This window comes from Neoarius graeffei, chromosome 23, assembly GCF_027579695.1.
Source record: "Neoarius graeffei isolate fNeoGra1 chromosome 23, fNeoGra1.pri, whole genome shotgun sequence".
Classification (NCBI taxonomy): domain Eukaryota; kingdom Metazoa; phylum Chordata; class Actinopteri; order Siluriformes; family Ariidae; genus Neoarius; species Neoarius graeffei.
This window is the reverse complement of record NC_083591.1, coordinates 41,998,530-42,021,577: the sequence shown is the minus strand read 5'-3', so window position 1 is coordinate 42,021,577 and position 23,048 is coordinate 41,998,530. Positions and strand designations below refer to the sequence as shown.

The following is a 23,048-nucleotide window of genomic DNA, read 5'->3' as shown; positions in this document are numbered from 1 at the left end:
ACAGGCCCTCGTGTTGCGTCACGCTTAGGATGGGCGGGCCCAGGCTAGGAATAATGCACAGAAAAAAAATCTGGTGACTGTAAGGCACAGACACCTTTCAGCGTTCATTGAAAATGTTCACTGGGATAATGGAAAAAGCAATGTAGTCTCCGTAGCCCTCTCTAAACTCGGGGTTTAATCAGGGTTAAAGAATTTCCATAATGTTTTTATAATTACCATGAGAAGTAAAGGTATAAAAATGCCTTTAGTCATTACAGACTTGAAGTAATTGCAAGTAATTGCATTTAATTGAGAAATGTAGTCTCCGTAGCCCCCGATTCTTCGTTAGGCGTTTCTTCGTTAGAAAAGATATTTGATTCTGTGCTCATTGCCATACACACTGTATTTAATAATATTTCCAATAAAATATATCTAGTTATACCTTTAAACCTTTCTTTTTTTATATTCTGTGGAAAAAAAACAAACAGTAGTCTCCGTAGCCCCCACCAATTCACCAAAACGGTGGTCTTGATCAACAGGCCATATCTTCTCATGAAATTTTCACACTGTAATATTAAGATATGTGGAAACAAAATGCACAGACTAAAAATCTGAAAACTAAACTTTCAAAAAATTAACATTTTGGAACAGAAATGTGTACCGAGTGAAAAAAAGGCCGCGTGTACACCATGCTGAGGCGTCTTGCAATACATTATGCAAAAAATTTCACCAAAATTAATTGACAACACAAGCACAGAAAACTTCTGTGGGTTCACAGAAAGCTCAGTTACATGTTACAGATTTTCAAATGGAACAATCTTCTCTCACCTTCACATTCTCTGGTGTGAACTCAAACGGAGTATCGGGATTATTTTCTGGCGTATCTGTGTGCTGTAAAAAAAAAAAAAAAAGGGAGGGGCTTAAATAATTGTCTGTGAAGGTTGTTTCAAAGCACTCCCATCTAAAAAAAAAAAAAAGAGCTCTGCAACACATCCATTCATTCAGAGCCATATTTTTTCTTTTTCTGGGTATTGGCCGCTGATGTACAGCCAGACATCCCCTTCGCTACTAATTTGTTGTAAATGAAGCCTTTCAGAGCAGCAGCAGCAGACGTGAGCCTTCTTAGAAGAGGTCTTTGCACCGTGTGCTCTTTTGAATACAACCCCAATTCTAAAAAAAAGTTGGGACAAAGTACAAATTGTAAATAAAAACGGAATGCAATGATGTGGAAGTTTCAAAATTCCATATTTTATTCACAATAGAACATAGATGACATATCAAATGTTTAAATTGAGAAAATGTATCATTTAAAGAGAAAAATTAGGTGATTTTAAATTTCATGACAACAACACATCTCAAAAAAGTTGGGACAAGGCCATGTTTCCCACTGTGAGACATCCCCTTTTCTCTTTACAACAGTCTGTAAACGTCTGGGGACTGAGGAGACAAGTTGCTCAAGTTTAGGGATAGGAATGTTAACCCATTCTTGTCTAATGTAGGATTCTAGTTGCTCAACTGTCTTAGGTCTTTTTTGTCGTATCTTCCGTTTTATGATGCGCCAAATGTTTTCTATGGGTGAAAGATCTGGACTGCAGGCTGGCCAGTTCAGTACCCGGACCCTTCTTCTACGCAGCCATGATGTTGTAATTGATGCAGTATGTGGTTTGGCATTGTCATGTTGGAAAATGCAAGGTCTTCCCTGAAAGAGACGTCGTCTGGATGGGAGCATATGTTGCTCTAGAACCTGGATATACCTTTCAGCATTCATGGTGCCTTTCCAGATGTGTAAGCTGCCCATGCCACATGCACTAATGCAACCCCATACCATCAGAGATGCAGGCTTCTGAACTGAGCGCTGATAACAACTTGGGTCGTCCTTCTCCTCTTTAGTCCGAATGACACGGCGTCCCTGATTTCCATAAAGAACTTCAAATTTTGATTCGTCTGACCACAGAACAGTTTTCCACTTTGCCACAGTCCATTTTAAACGAGCCTTGGCCCAGAGAAGACATCTGCGCTTCTGGATCATGTTTAGATACGGCTTCTTCTTTGAACTATAGAGTTTTAGCTGGCAACGGCGGATGGCACGGTGAATTGTGTTCACAGATAATCTTCTCTGGAAATATTCCTGAGCCCATTTTGTGATTTCCAATACAGAAGCAGCCTGTATGTGATGCAGTGCCGTCTAAGGGCCCGAAGATCACGGGCACCCAGTATGGTTTTCCGGCCTTGACCCTTACGCACAGAGATTCTTCCAGATTCTCTGAATCTTTTGATGATATTATGCACTGTAGATGATGATATGTTCAAACTCTTTCCAATTTTACACTGTCGAACTCCTTTCTGATATTGCTCCACTATTTGTCGGCGCAGAATTAGGGGGATTGGTGATCCTCTTCCCATCTTTACTTCTGAGAGCCGCTGCCACTCCAAGATGCTCTTTTTATACCCAGTCATGTTAATGACCTATTGCCAATTGACCTAATGAGTTGCAATTTGGTCCGCCAGCTGTTCCTTTTTTGTACCTTTAACTTTTCCAGCCTCTTATTGCCCCTGTCCCAACTTTTTTGAGATGTGTTGCTGTCATGAAATTTCAAATAAGCCAATATTTGGCATGAAATTTCAAAATGTCTCACTTTCGACATCTGATATGTTGTCTATGTTCTATTGTGAATACAATATCCGTTTTTGAGATTTGTAAATTATTGCATTCCGTTTTTATTTACAATTTGCACTTTGTCCAAACTTTTTTTGGAATCGGGGTTGTCAACCGTTTCAACTTTGATCACAGGATGCTGCCCCCTGGTGAAGAGCATAACGGATAATATCGCTATATAAAACGAGCTAAGAGCAGCGAGTAATGCTTTCATACTCTCGAATACAGTGAGCACACGCGAGAATTGGTTTGAAAGAAAACCAGGCTCCTGATCAACAGGTTTTCGGTGCTGAAACAGGATTAGGCCATGAAGATGGCGTCAGTTTCAACACAACAGACATGAAGCGTCTTAAGTCTTAAAAATAAAACATTTAATTCGAAGGCGTGTCCAAACTTTTGACTGGAACTCTACATCAGAATGAGAAAACAAGATGTGATCTCTGTGAATTTGACTGTCGCACGGCTGTTCGTGCAAAATGGACTGGTCTTTCAGAAGAGTATCTCGGATCATAAGGCTGGGCGATTTTACGATTACGATGTTATTCACGATATAAAATCTCTACGATTAGAAATTAGACACGTACGATATGCCTACGATAAGCCTACGCCTTCAATAAAATTACTTCGTCCGAAGTTTTGACAGACACGCGAATAGCCAATCATAACTAAACAGTACCGCACGTAACCAATCAGTTGGAAGAGAGCCACGTCAAGTTAGGTTGCGTGCACACACAAACACACACACGTGTAGCAGCAATGCACAGCATGGCTGTGGTGAAGTTTGCAGGAGCGCGGCATTTCTCCAACAAAGCGTGAAACAAAGCGATTATAAAAATGAGCGAGAAGCCGACTGACCGGAGTTCTGAACAGGAAAGTCAGAGCACTGCCCTGGAGGACATCGCTGAAAAGAAGGGCCAGAGATCTTCGGTTGCGTGGAGGTATTTTGGATATTTAAAATCGGACATACAACAAAGTGTTACACAAAACCTTAAATACACTGACGTACAGGATTGCACTTTTTTTCTCCTTGCAGCATAAGGTTTACACGTCAATACGTCTTTTATGTTTATTTGAAAGCTGCTAGAATTTGCACAAATGATTAACAATGGTATATAGTTTTTATTTTTCAGTTTCTTCATTTGAACAAAAGAATGTGCATCCAGTTTGTTTTGGTTCTGTGAAACCTGAAGGCTTGTTAAGCTATTTTTGTTAATTAGGAAGGAACTACTAATTTGTAATGTTCATATTTTGAGCAGAAAATTAAAAATACAAAAATGGTGATTTGATTTATATCGTGATATATATCGTTATCGAAAATTTTGAAAAAATATATCGTGATATAATTTTTTCTCATATCGCCCAGCCCTATCGGATCAGAGTGCTGATCTCCTGGGCTTTTCACGAAAAGCCATCCGAGATCCGACACGCGCTTTCTGAGATGCTTTTCTACTCACCACGGATGGAAACAGTGGTTATTTGAGTTACTCTCGCCTTCCTGTCAGCTCAAACCAGTTTGCCCATTCTGCCCTGACCTTGGTCTTCAAAAAGACGTTGATGGTCCAAGATCACAATTTCCCCCGTCTTGATGTTCGACATGAACATAATAATGGGTTCAATTTATATAGCGCCTTTCTCAAAACCCAAGGTCGCTTTACAATTATAGGCAGAAAGAAAGGAAAAAAAAAAAAGTCCACCAAATAGAGGTCAGGATGTCATTCCAATGGTGTAGCAGCAACAGTCCCACCAAAAGGCGCATGAAAACAAGTCCCACACCGCCAGCACAGCTGCCGTTATGCCGCCAGCAACATCGCTCGGAACACCACACCACGGATCCACAAAGCGAGCACAGAAGCACCGCCATGCAGAGCGCTGGTATGTCCCAAACCGCCTGCTCAGCCGCCACCGAGCAACATCGCTCGGAACATCACGCCAAGCACTAAAGCACAGAGCGCTGGACAACCACGATGTTAAAATGAGCAACAAGCTCGCTGCAGTCCATAGCTGGGAGCACAGGCATCACCCACAGCGAACCAAGGCCTGGAAGGAACCGACGCCCAAAACTGGGTCCGGAGCTACACCACAACCGGCGGACAAAAACACTCAAACATCAAACTACACAAACAGAAAAAAGAAAAAGAAAAAAATTCATATTTCCAATAAAATATATATCATTACATGAAGCTCTTGACTCGTATCTGTATAATTTTATCCATTCCTCTACCGCCACATTATGGTATAAGTGCAGGTGTACAGGTCTTCATAATAAAGTGACCCGAGTGGATCGATCTAGTCCAAATTTACAAGCTGGAAAAGAGCATTTCCTGTCAGAACCAAACCGAAACAAGGTACTGACCAGGTTTTAAAACAGTACAATAAAAAATAAACAATGTTTAGAAGGACTCATCAGATGAATCGTGTTTCTGGGGGCTTTAGGCAAGTTACAGGCTACACATACAGTAGTACAGGTTCAATGTGGTCATGAAACTGGAAGCATACAACTGTCTAGAATCATAGGCTCAGCTAGCGAGCCGCGCAGCCATGTTTTCCACGGCCAAGTCTCAAAAACCACAGCCGTGAATCCCCAAACACGGCCTATAAATTTTATACTACCCCGCGTTTTTGTGAAATTTTGTCGTTTTGTGAAGTAATTTTATGCGTTTCTGTGGACATTTTCATCGACGATCAGAGGTTTCCCAAGGCGTGCCCGGTGCACGTGCTTTCCATATGGAAGTTAAATCAAGAAAATCAAATTTACCGCCAAAAATGTAGCGTTCTCATTGGTCAGACTTCGAAACGAGGCTAGAATGGAAGCAAAATACGACAAGTTTTGAGAGATTCGCCGGTGAAGCTCAGCGGGTTTAGAATGAGTAGGCCATGTATTTAGATAAATGGGTCCGTCTCAGAAACTGCTCTCTCGTTTGGGACATTATGGTCAAAAAAATACATTTTCTAATTTTACCTTTTTTTTTTTTGCATTTACCGAACACTCAATGTTTCTTGTCATGTTTAATAAGAATAAAGATAGCATCTTGCTTTATCTGGCTTCCACTGTGGAACATTTTTTTGAGAACAATTCAAATGCTTTTGTAAAATTGATTTTCATATAAAATAACTCCATCATGAAGAATTAAAGCCCCTCCTTCACAGATGAGTGAAAATATTGAATAAATTTCCTCTTTTTGATTGCTTGGGTACGGAAGCCGAGAGAGGCCCTTCATATAATCCTTTTTTTTAATTCACCTTGTTATCCCGAGATAACGACATAATTAATTCAGGATCTCGAGAAAACAACACAACTAATTCGAGATCTCGAGAAAATAAAACAATTATTCCGTGATCTCGAGAAAACAAAATTATTTCATGATCTCGAGTAAACAGCTGAGAAACGGTTCATTCAGGTGCGCCAAGAGACTTGTGATATGCTGACTTTGGGGCTATTTCTCATTCTGTATAGACGCAACTTTGGTCATTAGAATGTCTGGAATAATCGATCACCTAATAAGGCAATATTTTGATCAGGGGTTGACACAGGGAGAGACTGCATAATTTTGTTTTTTCGAGATCACGGAATAATTGTTTTGTTTTCTCGAGATCTCGAATTAGTTGTGTTGTTTTCTCGACATCCTGAATTAATTATGTCGTTATCTCGGGATAACAAGGTGAATAAAAAAAAAAAAGATGATATGAAGGGCCTCTCGCGGCTTCCGTACTTGGGTTAAAAATGCCAAGTTATGATGACTGAATTGATTATTCACTTAAATATGATACATTTTGGGTGTTTGATATGGCGAAATAGGACACAATGGAAAAATCAAGAACACACCGGAAAGATGAGAATAACGGCGGCGGTAAAAGAACAGCGACTGTACCGGCTGAAGGTCGCGCGGGTCTCTGCTGTGGCGCGAGAGCATCGGGACATCACTACCGCACCAGATGGGGAGGGGCAAAATGACTGGCCGTAGATTCTATCAAAAGTTCGATCTAAATTGACCATGGTTGCAAAATATTGGCCAAAAATACGCAAACACTACGAAATATGAAAGTAAGATGAAAAAGAAACATTCTATTGCCTTATACTGCAAGACTAAAACAAAATAAAACTGTCAAAACTCCCCTTTTCAGTGATAACGTCCGAACAGATCACCCGCGTAACAGAAAGACCGCAAATGGAAGCGCGATCAACTTCTAACTGTTGGAGTGGAAAATTCCATTCTACACATGCAAATCGTTAATGTGTGTCCTTCCCCGCACACAAATGACACGCTACGGTAAAAAATACACCACAACTCATTTTATAGCTCAGAAATTCATACAAGACCAGCTACCATCGTAACATATTCTGTAAGAAACATATTCTATACCTAACTTTCAGCTTTCGTTTTAAAAAACAAAATCGCAGATTTATAACAATGTTTATATGGCGTAGTGATTTTAAGTTCCTACTTTTGGTGAGGTCGTGACCTTGACCCTGAGGCTTTCTGTTTAGATCAAAACACACGATCGTATTGGTTTTGGGTCTGCGGAAAATGGAGTTACAACGGTGATCAAATATTTCGCATGATGTTTTATTACGGTTATGATTATTCTGTGAGCACACCAATCCTTAGGTGTATAAAGTTACAACTTGAAATACAATAAGTGATAACTGCAGACTTTTCAGTGGACTACAACCTTTTTAAGGGAATGCGATGTAGTCAACCATTTATCATGTCCCAGATCAAGCCGCCATTTTTCCACAAATTTGCAGAATTTTTACCAAATTCTGAATAGAGTATTCACATCAAAGATTTAGTTTTATCTGTATTTCTTTCTTTGATCATTTTATTTCAAATTAAAACCATCACCATTCAAAACCGTACAGTTTATTGACTGGGAGTATATTTAGTGGGCTACCCCTACAGTACCCAGTTTCTGAGACAGACCCAAATATCTTCGCAAGTTTATCATCATACAAGCACGACAAACAGTGACAGAAACTTTATACTTTCCTATATGCCCACTGCTAAATAATATTAGGCAGATTCTACCATAACAGAGGCCAGTTAAGTCCCATCTCCTTAAATTGCTGAATTGATTATTTTGATCATTCTATTAAGTTTTTCTAGTAGCATTTGGGGTCTTGGACATTCACAGTAAATTTTAGGACAGTAGTCCTGGTAACTAATTAATAAAAGCCTGACATGACAGACATGCTAAATGACAATAGAAACACATCGGTTTCTATCATCAAAATCTGACAGACAAACTAACGTCTACCATCATATTCTGACAGACACTCTAGATGACAATAGCAACAAAACTGTTTCTTACATTATTAATCTGACAAATTTAGTAATAATATTAAATACCTCATCACTAGAACCAAATAATAAAATAAAATATTGAAATAAAAAAGAGAAAATTTATTTTCAAAATTGAAATATCAACAATAATTGTCAGAACCGTGACGATAGACACGACTGTGTCACTTTCGCGGGGAAATAACACATTGAAATGGCCTGTCGGCTGAAAGGGTCGCAAGCGGCTCTGATTTATCTCAACTTACGATAGTTTTCCTCCAGAAAAATTTAAATATGAATGCACAAATATATTCTCAATGTTTCTATCGTCAAAAATTTCTATCGTCAGGATAGCTGACTGAAAATCTTACCTTGATTTATTTGATGAAATCTAGCTGTCAGAACTCCAAGTCTTGCCCGGAAGTAAATGTCTGCTGTCACAAAAATCACGCGCAGTAGAATTTCCTCTTTGCGTCAGTCAACATGTGCGTGGCGAGGGCTTGAATTTTGCTATCGTCAGGTGCGTTAGACTGATAGACTGACGATAGCATTTTTTAAAAATAACTGTGGGCTTCTCTCGTGAACGAAATTAGTTTTTTCGCTGTTAATCTATTTCGACTCTACCTGTTGACACCCAAAAATGATAAAGCCTGCTTCCACACGATAACTACCAAAGATCCATAACGGCCGAGTCTATCGTCAGGTCATCTGACAGAAATTCACTGACGATAGCAACAGGGATAATGAAAGGGATTTTTAAAACGGGAGTTATGTCTGTCAGATATGTCAAAGAAATAGAACTTTATTCTTTAAAAATCTTTTATTGATATACTCAGTGTATTTTTAAATGACGTGCTGTTTTAGAAGACCAAATACCATATTTTCAATCTTGAAAATATTACCTCACTGAAAAAGGACAAGAAACATTTATTATTTTGTGGGCAAGTGGTTAATGGATCCAGTTATGGTAGAATCTGCCATTAGTGGTTTTAAATGACCTAAATTAGATGAAACATAAAACTTGTCACGCTACTCAGTCACACCGGAGTCGGAGCGCTGAGCGCTAGGGCTGTAACGATACACCCAACTCACGATTCGATTCGTATCGCGATTTTTGACCCACGATTCGATACGCCCACGATTTTTTTTTAAATGTTTTTTAAAGTAGTAAATTTGACTTATTAACATTTACTTACTTACATTAACTATTTAATAACAAATAATTCAGACCACTGCAGAGAATGAGTAATATGTATGCAAAAATGAACAAATGTATATCCAAAGATTGTTTTATTTCTCAAAATAATACTGTTGAGCCGGAAGCTCTGTTTTTTCGGTTCTGAAAAAGTCATTTTTCCAAATCGTGTAAATCCGTTAAGATTTTTTTTTTTGGGGGGGGGCTCTCTCACTGTCTCACTCTCATAGGGCCAATGATTTTCTGTGATCGCGGAAAACAGATGGAAATTACGGAATTTTTATGGTGAAACGTTGCTCGCGTGTCAAAATGTAACTGCCGCAGAAGGCTTCCGCCCAAGCAGACATGCCTTCAGTGTTGCCAGATATTGCTAACGTTTTCCACCCCAAAATATGTTCAAAACCAGCCAAAAAGCACCTAAACCTGCCCAATCTGGCAACACTGCATGCCTTTCCGGTCAAATGATTGTGATTGGCTTGTAGCACACCTAGCCAGCCAATGAGCTGCTTGTTTACAGATTCGCTCCCCGCGTCGCAACCAGAATGGCGACCGCTTAAAAGAAATGAATGCTCTGCCAGTGGCGAGTGTGGACGTTGCGTGACTCGCAGAAGATTGTCGCAGGTCGGCGAAAAAAACGACTTACTAATAGATATAAAAAAATAAAAGTAATTTAAGTAAGTTTAAAATGTAATTTAAATAAAAAGTAAAGTATTCATAAATTGAAGTTTGGAAGCGCCTCTGTTTTTGGGCTGAGAAGAAGTTTGAAAGGGTGTACCACGATTCTGCCTTCTTGTATCGCGATACGGATCGTGGCTCTGCGTATCGCGATTTCGATACGCATATCGTTACAGCCCTACTGAGCGCCCACTTACGCATTCATAAAAAAAAGACTGTTCCCATGGTAACAGCATGATAATCACTTTCACTCTTTTGGTTTCGAATGGTTTCTCTTTCACGATGGGAACGCCCACCGCAAACAGGATTAAATCTGTCAGACAAAGTTCGGGCTATTTGGAGGTAAAACTTTTTTTTTTAATGTAACCACTAAGTACCTACAGTATGTACTGCAATATATAGATTTTTGTGACATCTATATTTCTTACGTTATAATCGAGATGAAATATTGGGTAGTGAAAAACAGTAATACCGCCCCTCCCCCGCGAGAGTTTGACTCCCCCACTCGCATCTGTATTGCAGTGTGCCTTGCCAGATGGCAGTAGGTACCATTTTTATGATGGTCTTTGGTATGACCCGACCGCGAGTAGAACTCGCAACCTCCTGGTTGAGAGGCGGACACGCTAACCACTAGGCCAGCTCGCGGTACAAATGGATTTATACTTACATAAAGTACATAGGTAATACACCCAAGACACAACGAAAACAAACTGAAACCCAGTTATGACTCTGTTTACACCTGGTACACCTGGTATGCGTTTTGTATAACCACATGGTCTTATACTTGTCAAATTAGCCACATTGAAACCTGTTGCTCCAAATAATACATATGATTCAATTTAAATCTATGTCAAAATGTGTGCATATTATTCAAGTATATACCCGTATGGTCCAATCCTACAGAAGCGCAACTGTAGCACAAACTGCTGAAAAAGTTCATGCTGGCTAAAACAGAAAGGTGTCAGCATTAACTTTTTCAGCAGTTTGTGCTACAGGAGCTCTTCTGTGGGATTGGATCATATGGGCTCGCCTTCATGCCCCATGTGAATCAATGAGCCTTCGACACCCACGACCCTGTCGCCGGTTCTCCTTCCTTGGACCCCTTTTGGTAGGTACTAACCATTGTATACTGGGAACACCCCACAAGATGTGCCATTTTGGAGACACTCAGAGAGGCCCAGTCATCTCGCCATCACGATTTGGCCCTTGTTAAAGTGACTCAGATCCTTACACTTGCCCATTTTTCCTGCTTCCAACACATCGACTTCAAGAACTGACTCTTCTCTTGCTGCCTAATATATCCCACCCCTTGACAGGTGACACTATAACAACATCCATCCATCATCTGTAGCCGCTTATCCTGTGCAGGGTCGCGGGCGAGCTGGAGCCTATCCCAGCTGACTACGGGCGAAAGGCGGGGTACACCCTGGACAAGTCGCCAGGTCATCACAGGGCTGACACATAGACACAGACAACCATTCACACTCACACTCACACCTACAGTCAATTTAGAGTCACCAGTTAACCTAACCTGCATGTCTTTGGACTGTGGGGGAAACCGGAGCACCCGGAGGAAACCCACGCGGACACGGGGAGAACATGCAAACTCCGCACAGAAAGGCCCTCGCCGGCCACGGGGCTCGAACTTGCTGTGAGGTGACAGCGCTAACCACAAAATTCATTTTACCTGTCAGTGGTTCTAATTTTATAACTGATCAATGTATAGTCAAATGAAATACTTTCCTTCCGGCAATTGCACAATGCAATCAGGTCATCTGTTCGACTCAAATCCAGATTTTAGGTTTGATCGAGTGAGTACACTCGTCTGGTATTAACGAAGCATCATCAAAGAAGAAAAGAAGCTCCTACCACAAAGATTCCTCCTGCTCCGGCGCGGACAGCAGATCCGTGCAGACTCCGCACCTGCCTGCCCTGAGACACATCAGACACACACAATATTAATATCAACACCATGAGGACAGACTGCGTTTTAGTGCACAACAACAACAGCAGCAAAACGAAACGAAAGCAGCGATTCACACTTACAGTCGTGGAGACCACACACTGCCTGTTGTCACGAATGTACCTGGGGTTTTTAAACGCCATACTTAACTTACTGACCACTTTATTAGACACATCTATTTTGTTGATACACCTTGCAAGTCCATCTTTAGAAACTTTAGCTCATTTTCCAATCACAGCAGATTTGTCCCTATAACGTATCGTAGAAATGCCTTCCAGAATCGTGATTTATTTTTTTTTTTGTCATATCACCCACTCCTAGGTTGAGAAAACTGGTTTCTCAAAACTTTTGCAGTATTTTAAGGTAAAGGGCTCTCTCAGGACAGATTAATTCTACAAAACACATGATTAAAAATATTATTTTGGCTATTTACTGCAGTCACATGCACCCTTAGAACCTCATCTCATCATCTCTTGCCGCTTTATCCTGTTCTACAGGGTCGCAGGCAAGCTGGAGCCTATCCCAGCTGACTACGGGCGAAAGGCGGGGTACACCCTGGACAAGTCGCCAGGTCATCACAGGGCTGACACATAGACACATGCCCCTTTTCCACCAAAGCAGTTCCAGGGCTGGTTCGGGGCCAGTGCTTAGTTTGGAACCGGGTTTTCTGTTTCCACTGACAAAGAACTGGCTCTGGGGCCAGAAAAAACGGTTCCAGGCTAGCACCAACTCTCTGCTGGGCCAGAGGAAAGAACCGCTTACGTCGGGGGGGGGGGGGGGGGGGGGGGGGCGTAGTTGTTAAGACCGACAAGAATAACAAGACTGCGAAAGGTCGCCATTTTTAAGCGACGAGAAGCAGCAGCTGTACAAACGCGAAGTCATCCATTATTATTATTATTGTTGTTGTTGCTGCTGCTTCCGCGTTGTTTTTGCTTCGATATTTGCGCCAAGGTTTATGCAAACGTAGCGACGTAACTGACGTATACAGCGACGTAATGACGTATACAACGACGTAACTGACATGTCTTCTCTTAGCACCGCGAACGATGGAAAAGCAAACTGGTTCTCAGCTGGCTCGCAAGTTCAACGAGTTGTGAACCAGCACCGGCTCCGAACCAGCCCTGGAACTGATTTGGTGGAAAAGGGGTATCATAGACACAGACAACCATTCACACTCACGGTCAATTTAGAGTCACCAGTTAACCTAACCTGCATGTCTTTGGACTGTGGGGGAAACCGGAGCACCCGGAGGAAACCCACGCGGACACAGGGAGAACATGCAAACTCCGCACAGAAAGGCCCTCGCCAGCCACGGGGCTCGAACCCGGACCTTCTTGCTGTGAAGCGACAGCGCTAACCACTACACCACCGTGCCGCCCCCCTTAGAACCTATTTTTGTAAAATTGTTAGAATCCACATAACATTATTGATAGAGAGAATACCTTTCCTAATGTTGAGTTGTTGTTTCTATCAAGCTCTCAATTTGAGAATCATGAACATAAGCTACTTATAATCAGAGATTAAATTGGGCCGGAGCCCTCCGGACCTCAGCTCCGCCTCCTCGCCTCGGCAGTACAGCCAGCAGGAGCTGAGCTCCCTCTGCTTCAGTGTTTATAATAATATAATACTTTTATTCATTTTCATCTATTCTAAAAACACCATCAATATGAGAGTTCGTCAATAAGGATTTAGACAACAAAAAAAAATAAGCTAAAGTGAATTACACCCATCGGTTTAAAAAAAAAATAATTTTTCATTGGAATTCACATGCGCTGCGAGAATGCATGACGTCACACAGCATCATCATACGTTTAATGTTAACATGACAGCTCGAGAAATTGGCGCCACTGTTTTCTATCAGTCCGTCAGACGTTATATTTTATGAGGATTTAGGCTATGTCGTACGAAGTTGGAACTATCTGCTAAACACGATGCCTTAGCAAAGTAGACAGAGGTACGGAAGCCGAGAGACGCCCTTCATATAATCCTTTTTTTTATTCACCCTGTTATCCCGAGATAACGACATAATTAATTCAGGATCTCAAGAAAACAGCACAACTAATTCGAGAAAACAAAACCGTTATTCCGTGATCTCGAGAAAACAAAATTATTCCGTGAGCTCGAGAAAACAAAACAATTATTTCATGATCTTGAGTAAACAGCTGAGAAATGGTTCATTCAGGTGCGCCAAGTAGACCCCGAAGCCGCCGCCAGGCGCCGCTAAAACCGCCATTTAGAATTTGAGCCGCCGCCAGCCAATAATTTTGTAAGCCAATTTGAGCCGCTATCTAATAAAATTTGGCTGAGCCACTAAGAATTGTGTACATCAAATAATGGGTTTATCCACATCATGAGCTACAAGAAAAGTGACACAAACATGATCAACTGTACACACTAGTAGTAACACAATAGAGACGTATAGGCATACACTGTAGAGATTTAGAACTGATATCACAGCACAGAGAGCCACCACAAGCTTGCCGTTGTGACTACCTGTCTGGCTTCCTGCCCCTCACACCGTTACCACGATACACTGGGGAACCCGGGAACCCACCCAGAGCATCAATCGACTCCGATATCGACGAGATGGCTGCATTCTTTGCCGCTGCTGAGGGAAAGTGTAAAGGTATTTTTTTTGTTTGTTTGTTTCACATACTTCGAGATTGATAAAAAAAAGTACTCCACCACTCTACTTTCATCATAGTAAGATAGCTGCCAGTCCTTCACTGGTCATTGCTAGTGAGAGTAGATAGCTAGATGCCTTCCTCGAACAATCCAGATTAGCTTATTATTAGCATTGAACTACAATCTTGCTAGATTTATATTTACAATGAAGTAAGAGACCAGGGGACCTGTGGTAATTTGCTATTTATTCCCCCCATTTGTTTGATCCGTTCGCCCGGATATATGCCACACAGTGACGTCCAGTATCAGCCATTTGTAGCCATAAACATTTTGGTGGCTGCAGCAGCCATTAAGGTTTTGGCTGAGTCAGCTAGCCAGCCAATAATTTCATCAGCCAGCCATTATCCTGAAAACAAACGGCTTCGGGGTCTAGCGCCAAGAGACTTGTGATATGCTGACTTTGGGGCTGTTTCTCATTCTGTATAGACGCAACTTTGGTCATTAGAATGTCTGGAATAATCGATCACCTAATAAGGCGATATTTTGATCAGGGGTTGACACAGGGAGAGATTGCATCAAGTCTTTTAATAAGGGATCATTTCAAAATCAGTCCGCGGCACCTCCGCAGAAGACTGGCCCGGCTTCGTCTCTACCGATGGAGATGCAGTGATCCAGCTGAGATCATGAAACAATTGTTTTGTTTTCTCGGGATCTCGAAATAACGGTTTTGTTTTCTCGAGATTTCGAATTAGTTGTGTTGTTTTCTCGAGATCCTGAATTAATTATGTCGTTATCTCGGGATAACAAGGTGAATAAAAAACGATTATATGAAGGGCCTCTCGCGGCTTCCGTACAGAGGCAAGTCATGGTTCTTTTGTTTATGTTGTCTTTAGGTGAGAAACTTTCTCAGGCAAAATATACTAGTGCAGCAGATGACATAAGTCACGTTAGCTAACACTGACAGACAGGATGCTAGTCCAAAAATTCACGCCTCCATTTGCTGAAGTTCAGATCTTTTTGCCTGTAGCTCGGTCATATTTTATCGTCATTTACTAAGTTGTAGCTGTTTTCTGTGTTTTTAGCTTTTAGGTAAATATCAGAAAATTGAGTTCGCTAATGTAATGGATGCCCGCTAACCTGTCTTTGCGCATGGAACGTTAGCAAACCTCCCTCGTGATAGTGAGAACTGGCAGCCATTGGCTCGCGCGCTCGACTCCCAATCCAATGTTGCTTCGGTCGGCCAAAGTTATGAGGTTGCTGTGGGGCACTAAATAACAAAATTAAACGATTCAGACGTCCCTAGTCTCCCGGACGCTCTCTCTGGGAATCTCCCCGGGAGCATGTAGACAGAGACAGGAAAGGCAGTCGAAACTTGACCTAAGTCCTATTTGGAAAGTTGTAAATTAAATTGTAATGCCTGGCTATTGCTGATATATGGTTTGATGTTGTGACATGTAAGTTTAGCAAACAATTGATCTGATTGATATAGATTTATGGTGCGAGATGTAAACAACTATTGTTAATATGCGAATTGATGGTGTGAGATGTAAACAAATAATGCAAATAATAGTGTAGATCGATGACATGTACATAACTATTGTTAATATGTGAATTTGTGGTGTATATTGTGAATAAGGGCAGCATGGTGGTGTAGTGGTTAGCACTGTCGCCTCACAGCAAGAAGGTCTGGGTTCGAGCCCAGCGGCCGGCGAGGGCCTTTCTGTGCGGAGTTTGCATGTTCTCCCTGTGTCCGCGTGGGTTTCCTCCGGGTGCTCCGGTTTCCCCCACAGTCCAAAGGCATGCAGGTTAGGTTAACTGGTGACTCTAAATTGACCGTAGGTGTGAATGTGAGTGTGAATGGTTGTCTGTGTCTATGTGTCAGCCCTGTGATGACCTGGCGACTTGTCCAGGGTGTACCCCGCCTTTCGCCCATAGTCAGCTGGGATAGGCTCCAGCTTGCCTGCGACCCTGTAGAACAGGATAAAGCGGCTACAGATAATGAGATGAGATTAAATTACAGTGTAGATTGATGGTGAAACATAGGCTTAATAAGTTACCAATAATGTGCATTGATGAGAGATATAAATAAGTAGGTCATAAGTTGATAAAATATGTATTAAACCGATGGTGCGATAAATAAAAATATGTTTTGAGAGATATTGACCATTGTTTGTGAAGAAGGGCTCCCACTCCTTATAATAATAATAATTAAAAAAACTCACAATGGATTGAAGGTGCTTTTCTATCACTGTGCCTACAGGACTCTGTTAAACGACTTAATATAAATGAGTGTACACGTTTATTAGCGAAAATTATTGGGAAATAAATGTGCAGTGACACATCTAGAGTAGGGTGGTCCACAAATTTTTTTTTTAGGATTTTGTTACGACCACCTTACCTTTTTTTTTTTTACATTGCCCAAAAGAAGTTATTGTGCGAAATTTGGTTAAGATTGAACAATGTTTAGAGGCGCCACAAAGCCATTAAAGTTTTCACTCAAGACACAATATAAAATAATGTGGCTTATTAACTGTTTTATATTAATACAAACAATACAGTAATATAACGTCCTGTGTTCAAAGTAACAATAGCTATTACTTGTCTGTGATTTTCTAAACCCTTCGGTATTATGGTATCTTGTGGAGATAAAAGAACACACTAAGGACTTCCCTAGCAGAAGGAAGCTTTCTCCCAGACAGTTCCTTGGAAGTGGGACCAATTAACCAAACATACACTACGTTCAGACTGCAACCTGAAACGACCCATATCCGAATTTTTTGCCCATATGCGACCTGTATCCGATTTGTTATTGACAATCTGAACGACACAGATCCGATTTTTTCACATGCGACCCAGGCCACTTGGATATGTGGTCCTAATTCCGATGCATATCCGTTATTTTCACATGCGACTGCAGTCTGACCGGACAGGTCGCATTCATGCGACCTACACGTCATCAACAAGAGACAAACGTCACTATTCTGCGTTGGCTAATCCCGCCTCTTTGGTGGAAAACAACAAAATTTGTACAGTTTTCAGAATTTAAATAGACTTTTATAGAATTGATCAAGCTAATGGTGGATTTGGTAGGGACCTGGATGTTAAATCATCCTGTATTACAAGATTATAAGATTATTCTGGAAATTTCCAGTAATTTGACACCTTCGGTCTCATTATGGCCCTTTTCCACTACCCTTTTTCAGCTCACTTCAGCCCGACACGGCTCGCGTTTCGACTACCTCAGAGCAGCACGACTCAGCTCGCTTCAGCCCTGCTTAGCACCCAAAACTCGCACGGTTTTGGAGTGGGGCTGAAGCGAGCCAAACCGAGCTGAGTGGGGCTAGGGGCGTGAGCAGACACTCCCCTGTGCACTGATTGGTGAGGAGGAGTGTCCTCACACGCCCACACACGCCCCGCGAGCACGCTGGGATCTGTAAACACCGTAAACCCGGAAGAAGAAGAATTACAAGAATTTCTGAAGCCTTATGCGCCTCGCCTCATCTATACGCTCTTGCCAGTATCTGTTGGCGTTGTCGGTGACAACAAGCTACAGCACCAAGACCAGCAACACTAACGACTCCATGTCCTCCATGTTTATTGTTTACTATCCGGGTCGTGAGACTACCGCTTAAAAGGTCACTGATGTCACTGTTTGCGCCGCCTAACGACATCACGTGACGTCCACCCACTTTCGCTAACTCCACCCAATGTGTCCACCCACTTCCAGCCAGCACGGTTCAGCGCGACTGTAGTCGAAATGCAACTCCAACAGCCCCGATCAGCCCAACTCAGCCGCGTTGGTAGTGGAAAAGCGGCATTAGTCTGCTGCCCACATTAATCAGATTATTGTGTGGGTTCCGCCGCCGCCACAAAAACCACATCGCCAGGTCTCGCCTCATCTCCATGCTTTACTTGCAAACTTGAAGAGTGCACTTTTTTTTTTTTGTTCACGTATTACGTAGATGTGCTTATATTACGTGTCAATTTGCACATGCGGGACACTTTTGGGTCGTTTTCTGTTCATACTGGAGATCGCATACAAGTCTCATATAATTGGTAATGTGAACGGCCTAACAAAAAAATCGGATTTCACAACAAATCGGATATGGGTCGTTTCAGGTTGCAGTCTGAACGGAGTGTAATTGTCCTTTCTGGTTTTGTGCTTTGCACCACTGGTACTACTTGTATTACTGTTGCTAGCCATCTGAAAAACAAAGAAAAACATTCACAACTTCATCAGCATATTACGATCAGTGCTCATTGTTTAAGAACCCCTTAGTGCAGGGGTCACCAAACTACGGCCCGCGGGCCAGATCCGGCCCGCCACCCCCCTTTGACCGGCCCCCCATCCCCTCTGCCCCCCATCACTTGAACCGGCCCTATGAGGCAATCCCCAAAAGTGGTCATGGCCTATTTTTTTAAATTGCTTTTCGGCAAATAACAACATGTCTGCATCTTGTATTTTGTTGATTTTATCAATTAAAATTGATATTTAGTTATAAAATGAACTATTCATATTTTCCGAATTTTCGTCATATGCTCGCGATCAAGCAGTGACAGGCAGTGCATGCGCAAAGAACTGTCAGTGTTCAGGACAGCAAAATGGCTAGCGGTAAGCGAAAAGCTGACAGAGTGCAGAGTTTTTAAACAACAGTGGACCACCGATTATTTTTTCGTTCAGTGTAAGGACCGTGCAGTTTGTCTTGTATGTAAAGAAAGTGTGCCGGTTTTCAAAGAATATAATCTGCGTCGTCACCACGAAACCCGCCACAAAGCAGGGTTCGAATTATAAATTTGACCCTATGGGGGTCTCTATTTAAAAAAAAAAAAAAAAAAAAGCAATGCATACTCGCTCTCCTGGACCAGCGCACTTTTGCCCACTGCAGTGCACAGCTTTCACACACAGGCGTGGGCATGCACTCACGCACGCACACACACACACACACGGTGTTGCATATATATATATATATATATATATATATATATATATATATATATATTGTTAAACAAAGGAAGATCGTTGTGAGATAGAGGACAAGTCTTCTTCGGACTTAACTTCACATTCGATTTCGCAGGCTGCAAATTTCAGTTTGCGCGCATAGTGGTGTGGTGGTGAAGTACAGCCGTACATGTTGCGGTTTAATAACACGTTCAATACAAAGTTATGGCTGCATGGTGATCGGAAATGAAATGAGTTTTATTTATATTTATATGGTGATATAGGCTATTCAAGCTTATTATGGTGATATATGACGTATTTGAGAGACTTCCACAGAAAATTAAGTTTGCTTCTTTCATGGGAGCCTGAGGGAATGGGAGCTCAGCTCCCATTGGCTCCCACGTAATTCGAACTATGCCACAAAGAGTATGCTAGTTTGCGAGGGCAAACAAGAGAAGACAGGATTCGGAGGATGAAATACGGACTGGCTGCACAACAGAATGTATTCCTTCGCCAAACCCAGATCAACCAGGCTGCTGTCCGAGCTCGCTATAAGGTAGCTCACCTACTAGCTACCCATGGAAAGCCGTTTACTGATGGGGACTTTGTTAAAGTATGCATGCTTGCTGTGGCCGAGGAGGTGTGTCCCGACAAGAAGGATGCGCTTGACGCGGCGAGTCTCTCCGCACCTGCTATGACCAGGCAAACCGAAGATTTGGGGGACAACGTGTATGACCAGCTGAATGAGAGAGCGTCAGAATTTGAGTTTTTTGCTTTGGCCATGGATGAGAGCAATGACGTGCAGGACACAGCACAACTGCTGTGATCTATTGCTCATATTATTATAATTTCACTGTTTTTTTTAAATGTATTTATTTTATAGGCCTATTTATTTGACCTTTATTAAGTGCTGCATACAATTATTATTAATATTATTAATAATATCAACAGGCCTACCTACAATTTATAATTTTCCACTCACCTTTGCCAGTGTCAATCACCTCAACTAGGCAGATGTTTCTTACCTTGACAGCTTTGATATTATTTTTATTAGAAAATAAATAAATGGAATATCTGTGGTATTTCAAATTAAAACAAAGTGTGAAGACTCGATTACTACTTTTGCAAACCACTAGTAAAGATAAACAAATATGTGCCAGGAATCAAGTGTTGATATAGTAGTATGGATACAGTAGTGGGGATGGCCGTGCCAGGCTAGTAATCTCTACTACACAATGAGGCCTGCTGGTGGTCATATTTGTCTGGGTTATACAATTCTATGTGATATAGCTGACCCGACCCCGGCCCCCCATCACAGTCAGGAACAACAATGTGGCCCCCAGAGAAAAAAGTTTGGTGACCCCTGCCTTAGTGCATGAAAGTTAACCTTCTATCAGTCTATAAACTCTTCCTGCCTCTTCTTTTTCATAGAAGTGGCATATTCCCTCTAGAACTGTGACTTTTTGGGGGTTTGAGATCTTCTCTGCAACAGTCTACACACCAACTAATGTTAATGGCTTAACCCGATTTGCAACCTCGTGTGGCGCCTCTAAATATTAACCAATTTTTCTGAAATTTTGCTTGTTGCCTTCTTTTAGCCTATGTAAAAAAAAAAACGGTAGGGTGGTCGGAATGTTTTGGTAAAATACATTTCGGGACCACCCTAATCTAGAGCTTCTGTTGTGCAGAAATTTCACAGCGACTGCACCATCAGCAGCTCAGGAGGAGTTTACTGACAGGAATTAACCTTAGCTAGCCAGCCAGCTAGCTACATTCAACTTGCCCTTGCAAGATGTCATGAAGGCAAATTATCTCGCAAATATTCCTTAAAATACCAAACAAAACATAACCAGAAGGTAAAACCTCCAAAAAATGTATATCTTACCGCATGAGACACCGCAGACCGAAGAGCTAAAGACAGGAGCATGTTTATTAAAAGGTTCTGTTCGTCCCCGGTCACTCCACGGATCCAAAATGGCGGACATCAACACGGGAACGATGCGCGCTCGACTGAGCAGGTCTGGTGACGACACAACTTCATGTCAGTAAACATAATCAATAACAGATAACACTGTCTATCTGCATTACTGTGTCAGGGGAATATTATTGGAAGAGTTTATGTATTTAAATTTATCATTATAATATATATTTCAGTGATGTGGTCTTCGGGAAAGATTCGGTTCTTTGAGTCGGTTCTTGCAGGTAAACGTTGAGAATCAAATCGAGAGCCGTTTTAATCAGCCATTTATTTCTTGATTTCTATCAGTGTCTGAGAGCATTACATTAATTATTCTGTATTAGTGACTGATTCGGCTCTTTGAGTCGACTCTTTTAGATGGACATTGAGAGCAGATATTTATTCTTTATTCATCTATCTGTCTATCTATCTATATTTCTTTCGTTCATTAGTTCGTTTGTTAGTTCTGTCAGTGTCAGAGCATCATTGAGAGCAGATAGTTTGTTCGTTCGTTAGTTCTTTCAGTGTCTGAGAGCATCAAATTTATGTACAGTATTCGTGATTTTCGCGAATGATTCGGCTCTTCGAGTCGACTCTTTTAGGTGAACATTGAGAGCAGATATTTCTTTCTTTCTTTCTTTCTTTCTTTCTATCTTTATTAATTTCTTTCGTTCGTTCGTTCGTTCGTTTGTTCTGTCAGTGGCTGAGAGCATCGAATTATGATGTATTCGTGATGTTCGCGAATGATTCGGTTCTTGAGTCGATTCTTTTAGATGAACATTGAGAGCAGATCTTTCTTTCTTTCTCTATCTGTCCATCTATCTTTTATTTCTTTCGTTCGTTCGTTCGTTCTGTCAGTGTCTGAGAGCATCAACTTATGTATTCGTGATGTTCGTGAATGATTTGGCTCTTTGAGTCGACTCTTTTAGGTGAACGTTGATAACAGATCTTTCTTTCATTCATTTATTTATTTATTTTGGTTCGTTCTGTCAGTATCAGAGCATTAAATTATTCTGTATTAGTGATGTGTCGCTCGCGAATGATTCGGCTCTTTGAGTCGACTGTTGTAGATGAACATTGAGAGCAGATATTTCTTTCTTTCTTTCTTTCTTTCTATCTATCTTTATTAATTTCTTTCGTTCGTTCGTTCGTTTGTTCTGTCAGTGGCTGAGAGCATCGAATTATGATGTATTCGTGATGTTCGCGAATGATTCGGTTCTTGAGTCGATTCTTTTAGATGAACATTGAGAGCAGATATTTCTTTCTTTCTCTATCTGTCCATCTATCTTTTATTTCTTTCGTTCGTTCGTTCGTTCGTTCTGTCAGTGTCTGAGAGCATCCACTTATGTATTCGTTATGTTCGTGAATGATTTGGCTCTTTGAGTCGACTCTTTTAGGTGAACGTTGATAACAGATCTTTCTTTCATTCGTTTATTTATTTATTTTTGGTTCGTTCTGTCAGTATCAGAGCATTAAATTATTCTGTATTAGTGATGTGTCGCTCGCGAATGATTCGGCTCTTTGAGTCGACTGTTGTAGATGAACATTGAGAGCAGATATTTCTTTCTTTCTTTCTTTCTTTCTTTCTTTCTTTCTTTCTATTTATCTTTTAATTTCTTTCGTTCGTTCGTTTGTTCTGTCAGTGGCTGAGAGCATCGAATTATGATGTATTCGTGATGTTCGCGAATGATTCGGTTCTTGAGTCGATTCTTTTAGATGAACATTGAGAGCAGATCTTTCTTTCTTTCTCTATCTCTCCATCTATCTTTTATTTCTTTCG

At 41.3% G+C, this 23,048-nt stretch overlaps 2 protein-coding genes across 2 annotated transcripts in view; one reads left to right on the top strand and one right to left on the bottom strand.

Moving 5' to 3' along the window:
• ndufv2 (NADH:ubiquinone oxidoreductase core subunit V2) overlaps positions 1-21,309 on the bottom strand; it is a 62,862-nt gene extending 41,553 nt beyond the window's left edge. The window contains exons 1-3 of the mRNA XM_060906201.1: positions 21,197-21,309; positions 11,654-11,716; positions 808-870 (exon numbers count right to left, since the gene is read on the bottom strand). Coding sequence (XP_060762184.1) covers positions 808-870; positions 11,654-11,716; positions 21,197-21,238 — 168 coding nt within the window. The 5' untranslated portion in view covers positions 21,239-21,309. The remainder of the gene's footprint in view (positions 1-807; positions 871-11,653; positions 11,717-21,196) is intronic.
• Positions 1-23,048, top strand: part of acss2l (acyl-CoA synthetase short chain family member 2 like) — a 146,160-nt gene that overhangs the window by 51,909 nt on the left and 71,203 nt on the right. The window lies entirely within an intron of this gene.